We start from the raw sequence: 9,157 nt of genomic DNA, 5'->3' as shown, positions 1-9,157 counted from the left end.
CAGGCCTGCTCGGGCGAGTTCTGGTTCAGGGCTGAACTCGAATCCCAACCGAGACCGGACGCTCCTCTGTACGAGAGGACTGACTATCCACGTACAACAGGGAAACAAGTCTCGTAAGCCCTTAACGGGGCAGGCATGACCAAGAGTTCGTTACGCAAAAAAAAAAAATTCAAATCAGCTAGTAAACATGAAAAAATGTTCGATTTTATTCTCCAAATCATGTACATCAATGGCATTTGCGTAAACTTCTTTTAATTTTTAGCAGCATTGTAGTTTTTGTTCTATTGATAAATTCAAGTCAGCAAATATTTTAAACGGTTCAATGGTTTCTTCGTATTTGTCTGCTCTTTGAGCTATTTAGGCACTTATATTATTGCAAATGCCGTAGAAGGTATTCACTCTGAAATCATTTAGATTTTTGTTTGTCCCTTTCCGAATTCGCTCATACGAATCAAACGATAAGGCAGTTAGTCTTGTAGCTTCCCTTTCGATTTCGTCAAAATATTTCTGAAATTATTAACAAAATGTGTGAGAGATCGAAGTAAAATTGACCCTTTTATTATTTTGCATTCTACTGATTGTTGTGACTTATTGGTCGCATTCATTCTTTGCAAAATTCTATTCCAGATTATGGTCATAAAATAAATTTCAAATTTATACATTTTTATTAACAATGGTTTTGCTTCCTAAATTGTCCCCTGTTTTTCATTTTCAGCAGTAACTATTTTATTTAACGCTTCCTTGATTTGCTGAAATCCAGCTTTGAATGCTGCTATTATTTTTGTGATCCACATTGACCTTGGGGCCCCCAGACAGCTCGGGGCCCCAGCGGCCTCTTAGTTCGCTTACCGTTAGAGCCGCTGCTGTTCTCAATAGCAATTACTTTTAGTTATCAAGCAAATCCAAGTAACCCTGCTCCGCCGCATGCACGATCACTTTGGAGATTCGATCGTTCACAACCTGTCCACCAGCGACGAGATAGATCTGACGAAAGGCGTCCGCCGTGACGTCCGTGTGGAAATTATGTACAATCTCCTCTACCTCCGCCTCACTGGACAGCATACACGGAAGAAACTTGATCGCAATTATGGCACCATAGATGAAATGTTGCTGCAAATGCCGCTTCATATTTTCGAACCTACAAGACAACGGTGGTAGGATATCAAACTGATAGGAAGCCGTTTGGAGCTCATACTTACCGATATGGTTCCAAACTGCTGTGACTTGGTGGAAGATGTAAAATTTCACAAATGCACCGCATCAGTTCCTCATGGTAGAGCGTTAACAGTTGTTCCCATGCGCCTTTTTCCCAGGCCTCAGGAGGCATGTTCATGTACATAAAGAATGATAGATCGAGAGCCGGTGAACCGTACCGATTCTCTTGGAAATCGATCAGCATGACGTCATTTGGAACTCCTTCTTCATAACGGAATAGCACATTGTTACGATTGTAGTCTCCGTGGAGGATCACTGAGTAGGTCTCATCCCGGGCCAAACATCGCTGCATTAACTCGGACGGCGTCGTGCCGTACCGTTGCTTGAGCTTCCGGATTCGATCCCGCACGAAATCCGATCCTGCAGAATCGAGCAGTTCCGGCTTCCCCTCGAGGTATTTGAATAACCGCTCGAACACTACCTTAAACACTACATCGTAGCTTTCGAAGAAGATCTTTCCATCTTGGATGAAGTTCAGCGGAATAATACGATCGACCAATGCGCGGAGTCGCTCCGATTGTCCCCCGATTCGTAGGGCATAGGAGCACGCGTGGAACTGGGCAATCTTGCGTGCCATCAGCTGCAGATGAGCTTGATCGAGGTTCAGCCGAGGTCCAGGGATAAACCCGCTCGCCGACACATCCTCCATGACGAGAAACGTTTCCTCTTGGTCACTGTAGGCCGGGTATCGGACGCCAGCTTCGGCCAGAAAGATCCGCGGGCATAAGGTTTTGAAATCAAGCTGCGCACCGGAGCTACGCACAAGCTGCTCGAACGCCGGGATAACACACCCGTACACGTTGATCTCATTAGGGAACAGCACCAACCCGAGGGATTTCTGGCGAAAATCATCGTCACCCTTCATCACCTTCACCATGACGGTCACCGTTGTTACCACCCTGCAGTGAAACAACGAAACAGATGCGATTTATCACTCATTTGTTTGATGTTTACTTCCAGCTGGTCACGTTACCCGCTGTTGATGTGCTGAAGATTCAAACGCAGCCGATGTATGATGGACATGAATCCGTCCAAACCTTGCGGCGTGGTTAGTGTAACACCATTTTCTTTCGCGAGTTGATATTCCTTCAGGTCGTCGTTCGATTGAATTATTTTCTGCACGAGTTCGGTGGTGAGAAAATCGATTTTTCGGTCGGCCTCCATCTTCACTGTTGCTGCTGCGAGGTTGATAACGCTTCTAGCGACGAAGAGAAATGACATAAACCATCTGGCAGACTGTTGGTTATCACTGCTGATCACACAAATACAAGCGCGTACGAGCGCGTGCTGCATATGTTTTATAACAGAATGTGCAGTCTCATCTTATCACGTTACGTCATAGACAACGCTCAGAAAAAAACAAACCGCGGCCCTAGACCTTGACAGAAATTCATTGATGAGTGTTACATCTGACGGTGCGAGGTTTTTTGGTGACCTTGTTCTATGTTTAGAAACGTTATCGGTTGACAAGAGTTAAGTTCATTGGCACAAAGTGGTTCAATTTAGCTCATCGAGTTGCTTTCACTTGTGATTTGTTTTGAGCTATGTTTATTGTAGTTTTAACTTTTCTTATCATCTATTTAACGAATGATTAGAATTTGTTTAAATGTTATTTTAGTTTCATATTAATTTTCTTGACTTTTGGACAATGACGTGAAACTTATCGAAATACCCTAGGGATGGTTTTATTTTTAATGGTTGCAATTGGAATTTTTATTTGATATAACTATTTAACGGGTGGCTTCCGGTGACGAATGTTCACGAAAGAAATTGGAACAACACTCGAGAATTCAACAAATTACAATGAACGAGTAACAATCAACACCGAGCGGCAGAACAGACAGACCCGACGTACGGACAGACAGACAGGCAAATAACATGACGATAATGAAACTAATTAAATTGCCGTAAAACTTAACCAAAAGCCATAAAATGACAAACTTTTCCCCGCATTCGAGCGTGGCTGCTTTTGGTAAACGGCACCGTAACCAAATGGCAATGGCCTCCCATTTCCCGCCGGCACTCCGGTGCTCCGATGGCCCGAACCCTTTCCAGCTCGGTGCCAGTAAATTCATTAAACACAGCGCCCAACGACAACACATGCTCCTGACAATCGCAATCAAATTACGGCCCCGCAAAACCCACGCCACCGTTTGCCACCGGAAAGCGCAACCCGGGACCTTCGGTGCGGGCTGCACTCGTCATATGGCTGCGTGCGGCCTCCGTGAAGGGCAAAACTTTCCCATTCAATTACTCGGAAGTGTTTATTCTTGGGGTTCCTTCGCCAAATCTGGCCGCTTTTCTCGAGGCTAAACCGACCGGCGCGAGCGGTACCGAGCGAGCTTTTGCAAACTTTCCCGCCCCTCCCACCGGCGGCGAAAGGCAGGAAGCATCGCAATTCGGATGTGGGAATCACTTTCTCCATTTCCGGAGCATCAACTTGGGCGAAGGAAAGTGGAGCCACCGCTGCTCGTCATCGGCCATTTCCGGCCATCCGGATCCTGGTGGCTAAATCGGGTTAGGCGAGGATGTTCTACGACCGCACATAGTCCCGGGGAAGGCTCCAAAGTACAACCTAACGAGAAATATCCTTCCAGAGCATTGTCTCCCCCCTGGTTTACCCGTGGTTTCCCCCGTTGCATAACATATCCTGGTGAAGTTATCGGAAAACTAACTTTTGCGAAGCTTTTGGAAAACGCGACCTCCGAATGCATAACTTGCGTCGGAATGTCCTGAAGAGCTACTGCCTTCCGGAAGTGGAGAATGTGAACATTCATCCCGGGAAGTATCCGTTGTTTAAGGCGTGGTCCTATCGCCGTATTCCTTCGCGGCAGGTGAAACCCGTACGTAGCGTGGGGGAAAGTTTTCACAAAGAATTCAAATCTACATCCCCTCAACCATATTCATTATGATAACAACAACGATAATAATAACACATTTTCCGCCACATTCGCTCGCTGCAAACGGCGGTAGAAAAGCGAATGTGACTCAACTGTAGCGTAGGAGTATGTTCAAATGGCGCCCTTTCCGTGGCGTTGTCGCTACTCTGCTGTGGAGACGTTGTTGCTGATTTTGCTCGTTGGTGCCGCTCGGTCGTCGATGTCCTTTCGGATCTTTAGGCAAACCGAACGTGGCTAACGGAAATTCAATTCACTCCGCTTAAGCGCTCGGAAAGCGTTTCCGCAAACAACACGTCCGCACACGGCGAGGGTTCGTAGGAACCGTTTGAAGCAAACCGTTTGCTAAATGGATGGAATGAGCTTGGCAAATGAGTCTGCAGATGCCAACGCGTGCGGGCGTAACGGCGTTGATTCCGTCTAGTCGAGTTCTCCGGTGGGTTTTTGGCCCTTGTGAAGTCGCTGAACAAACATCGGTCGATCGGTGAAGCTGCGGCCGGGAAGAAAGGTTGTGCGGCGGCGAGCTGAAGCAAGGGTTTATTTATTTATTTTCCCGTGAAAACATACTTGTTGGATTCCATGTAGCACAACTGCGTACCGATTGTTGCGCGAAATGTTCAAGCATTAAAAAGCATAACCGAGAGCTTGAAAAATTAAATTTCCGGGGCAGTTATAGTTTACTTTAAAGTTTGAGCTGGCAAGGATTTTTGCGTAACAGGGATAACGCTTTAGGTTCTTGATTTTCTATTAGGAAAATTATGTTCACTATGCATGAATGTGATTTTTCTTTACCCTCAATTTTGAGTTCCTAGTGTCTTGCTCGCTGTAAAGATTATTTAAAGAGTACCTTGTTTTAAATCATAAATTTTATTCTCCGTCTTAAGATTACATGAACATCCTTTTGAGACATGATCGTAGAAAGATTCCCGCTGCATTAGAAGATTACTAAAAGCACCTCGAGCCACGCCGGAAGATATTGCCATTTCGGCTGCGTGAGAATATGTGTTTCCACGTCGGATACCATTTTTTTTACGTTGCCATCCGCCACACAAAAAGAAAAGCAATTTTCTCCCATCAGACTCGCTTGTTTGTGTGGTGCGCTTATTCGTTTTCCCATCCCAGGTCGTTATTAGTTCCATTCTTTGGTGCAAAAAGCTATTCCGAATGGTTGAATGTTTGTTTACTGTTATGGGTTTGTTTGGAGTGCTTGGGAAAACGGGAAAGACAAAAATTGAAGTAAGTGTAGCGTTGCGTTCCGATTGGTTGGGATTTTTCTCGTTTTCCACCGCTCGGTTGAAGTCAATGAGTTGGGGTGGGGTGAAACCTTTCCGGGGTGTTCATTTGGCTTTTCTGATCTTCTTTTTGCTTACCGTGTTGGTTTTAGTTACTTCGTTTTTAAATGGGCTGACTGCCAATAAACTGGTTATAAGTAAATAAACTATTAAATTTATACTTGGATTAGAAATGATTTTCAGATTGCATTTACTGTAATGAAGTTATATTTCTTCATTTCGATAAATTGTAGAGCATTTCTATACCAATTTAAATAGATTCATTTCATGAGGTGCATTAAATGTGTTGTTTAAATCGTTCGTCGCGATTCACACTTGACAAGTTGTCAATAATACTTTTTCTTTTATCGTAGCGTTGTGTACAACCCTGCCTGTGCTTATTTGTAACATGGCATCTAAAAGAAAGACTCGCTGCAGGACACAGATACCGCACATAAACATTGATTGTTCCATTTGCTGACCACTGCGCGAACCTTGCCATTAGATGACCCGTTAAAATCATACGTTACGATGCCGGGGAAAACTAGTCTTAACTTTCAACTGCCGTTAAGGTCCCTGTCCCTGTGGGAGTATGTGCCTGGAATGACGGGGTACAGCTAGAAACGGGAGTAAAAAGCGATCATCCATAAACATAGCCTTTCGCGGGGGAGGATTCCGAGTACGGAGTGATAATGATAACTGCAGTGAAAAACTGTAAACTGAGCTGCTGACCATGCAGCTGACCGGAGAAACTGTCCTATGAAAGAGAGGAAAAAAGCATATTGTAGTGCTTGCGGAGTCGGGGTCATCATTAGTCCTGACAGTTCGGCCCATAGGGACGCGTTGCTTTTTTTTTCTCTTCTCTCTGCTCACTGCTGCATGCTGTATTTTCTCCTATGCTTTTCACGGGTTTGTCGTTGGGAGAGATTTTTCCTTTTTTTTGCATCCACTACCGATGCCCCGAGCCAAGCATTCCAGCATGTTCGATCCCCGTCGGGTGCAATCATATTAAGTTACAGTTTACGAGCGGGTGCTTTGCAGTAGTCCCGGGAGCGCTGCCTTGGGCGTGCTGAATGTGGTGGAATAATTTCTAGACAATTTTACCGTCTAGACGACAGAACTTAAAGCTGTTCCCAGTTTGGTCCATTCGCATACATGGCATAGATGCATACGTTTATGGACGGTCGATCGGGAAAGGGCTGCATGTCTACACAATTTTCCTGCTGGAAAATACATGCATGCGGTTGGATGTGTTATTTTTCGCTCATCTGATAGAGGGTTCACTTTCACGAAAAATATTTGATCGAATATTCAGCAGTTAATAACAATTTTACAAAATATAATGAATTTATTTAAATTGCTTTAAACAAATCCCATTGATTCCTTTTGATTGCATAACTTTAGGCGCTTTCGTCGTAAAAGTGGCACCGATTTCTACCGTGTAATGGCGGCTTAAGTTCAGGATTGCAACAGCTGCACTTTCCTCGCTGGGCACGCCTGGGAGAAATTTATGATCCATTTATGATTCGATGTCCCCGACGGTGTCGGGCGTTCGGCGTCCAACCAGTGTTCCACCGGGAAATGTTGCAGGAGGGATAAATGATAAAGTTTCCCGCCAGCAGTGGCACCTCGTGCCCGGCCACTCCTTTCCATTGAAACAAAGCAGCGCTGCACCGTCGGAGGTGTTGAACAGCAGTGTGTACTTACCTTGGCCTCCTGGCGTCCTGGCCGTCCCCGTGGGAAATGAACTTGACCGATCCGCCTAGCAGCGCGAGCGCAGGTCATGGGAAAACTTCATCGATATCGAGCCCCTCCTCGCGCGCGCGGAGGGAGTTGTTCTGGGAAAAGTTTGTCGAAATGGTTCGAACACGCGACCGCAAATGTTGAAATGTTACCGTTACAACTTTCGGCGCACGAGCGCAGGAGCGTGTTGTAATGGTGGCCCAACTCCGCTAGATAACAACACAGCGAAAGCATACATGCTCCGTTTGTGGTTTTCCTCGGGGCGAAAGCCATGGCAAACGGTGCTCCCTTCCCGGTTTGGTGTCGAACTTTGAGCGGTTTTTGCTTACGTCGCGGTCTCCGGTCGTGGTCGTGGAAGTCGGTATTTATTGCCACGGCATTAGGTTGCGATTGTGATCGCTTATTGTTCTTTTGGCGGTACACTTACCGGCGTTAGGGTTCTAGTTTCCTTTGCTAGACAACTCCCTCCCCCGTAGAAGAAGACGCTAGTGGAGAGATAAAGTTATGTTCTCCCGAAGTAAGTGGCACACTGATTGCATGGCTGGAATTTCCCGATGGCGAAAGTTTTACCGAGCGAGTGCATTTTTCAGCCAACGGTAAAAGGTAATGTTACGCTTTGCTTGTTGTGTTGGGTGTAACAACTTGCAGTCATTTGAGTCGTCATTTGAAATGGATAATGTTCGTGTGAGGGAACGCTTTATTAGGAGTGCGTTCTGATGAAGTCAACGAACTTTAAAGCGTTAGACATTTCGGGAGAAATTCTTTAATGCGGAGTATAAACAGAACATTAAAGTTGATTGTGAGAATAAGTCACACACTTCTGTAGCATATGGTATTTTTACAGAAATGTATTGGTCCACAGTTTGTATTAAAAATAAGTACTACAAAAATATGTTTTTTTTTTTTAAATTAAATGCCATATTTGTTTTAAATTAAAGGATCAAAGTAAACATATTTTATTTTGGGATCATAATAAACCTAATTTTAATTAACGTTTCCAGTCGAATTTTGTTCCAATTGAATGGTGAAACTTTGTTGAGCGAAATAGTGGAATATAATTGAAAGTGTTAAACAAAAAGGCGTAGGAAAATAAATAGTTCAGAAGAATAAAGAAAACTGGAATGAATAAAGGAGGTAGTTAATATTATAGAACCTTATTCCTTTCAACATTGTATCAAACAAAGTACAAACTTTGAAATCTACTATTCTGTCAAGCAGCCGAATAAAACTCCCGGTAAGTAGTTTCCACGTAGAACAATTAACCCGACATTCAGCAAACCCTCTTCATTGTCCAATAAAATGGCTCAAGCAAGACAACTTTGCTCCTTTAAAGTTGACTCCCAAAGCCTCTGTCTGCGCATTAAGACTTATCCAATTAGCAGTAGTACATCCACTCCGCGCAACACTCCGGAAACGGTGGAGCGCTTAGAAAACTACCCACTGAAACCTCATTTCGGCAGCTTGTGGGTTGAATTTTATGCCCCCCTCCCCTCCCCCCTTTCCCTACCCCCTCCACTCGATAGAAGTTCGACGAAGTTTCCACACCGGATACGATTGACCCGTTTCGCATCGGTGTAGCTCGCCGAGAATGTGGCAGCAATTAGCTCCAGCAATGGACCCCAGTACGTCCATTTCCAACCGCCCACCGCCCACCCACCGTTATGGGTCAAAAGTTTTGCCACAGCAAAACGGATCGGGAGAATCGTTTACGGTCGGCAGGCAAGCTGGTTTCGAGATGTTCGAGAGGAGTGGCGGTCAAAGTAAGATAAAGTTTTTGCCCGCCATGCCATCCATCTACGACGCGAAACGTCTGCACGTTGGGCCGCGGTTCGGTTATTCCGTGGGCCGGAAAAACACGCTCGTTATGATTCCCGGGAGCTAATTACCACAGTTGATAAACAAACGATTAGCCACCGGGGAGTTGCAGGGGGTATCGAGTTTCCGTAGCTAACCGTTGTTCCTTTCTGGACATTTGGTTCCGCGACGTCTCGATGGAAGGAAAAAGCGGTTGTTGTGTGCGTATCGGTCGAC

At 45.1% G+C, this 9,157-nt stretch overlaps 1 protein-coding gene across 1 annotated transcript; it reads right to left on the bottom strand.

Annotated features, from left to right (window-relative positions):
• Positions 1 to 885: 885 nt before the first annotated feature.
• On the bottom strand, positions 886 to 2,379 carry LOC131284179 (uncharacterized). The gene is made up of 3 exons (XM_058313034.1): positions 2,189 to 2,379; positions 1,200 to 2,114; positions 886 to 1,138 (listed from the first exon to the last, which is right to left on the bottom strand). The coding sequence occupies exons 1-3, from the start codon at positions 2,377 to 2,379 to the stop codon at positions 886 to 888; spliced, it is 1,359 nt and encodes a 452-aa protein (XP_058169017.1).
• Between the last annotated feature and the right edge of the window lie 6,778 nt (positions 2,380 to 9,157).

Source organism: Anopheles ziemanni, chromosome 3 (assembly GCF_943734765.1).
Source record: "Anopheles ziemanni chromosome 3, idAnoZiCoDA_A2_x.2, whole genome shotgun sequence".
Taxonomy (NCBI): domain Eukaryota; kingdom Metazoa; phylum Arthropoda; class Insecta; order Diptera; family Culicidae; genus Anopheles; species Anopheles ziemanni.
This window is presented reverse-complemented; position numbering and strand designations above follow the sequence as displayed.

Bases quoted from the DNA above. Each gene is read 5' to 3' on its own strand.
- LOC131284179 (XM_058313034.1), bottom strand. From the start codon at position 2,379: ATGGAGGCCGACCGAAAAATCGATTTTCTCACCACCGAACTCGTGCAG. The intron at 2,115-2,188 runs GTAACGTGACCA...GTTTCACTGCAG, and splicing joins CTTCAGCACATCAACAGCGG to GGTGGTAACAACGGTGACCG. The intron at 1,139-1,199 runs GTAAGTATGAGC...GTTGTCTTGTAG, and splicing joins AGCAGTTTGGAACCATATCG to GTTCGAAAATATGAAGCGGC.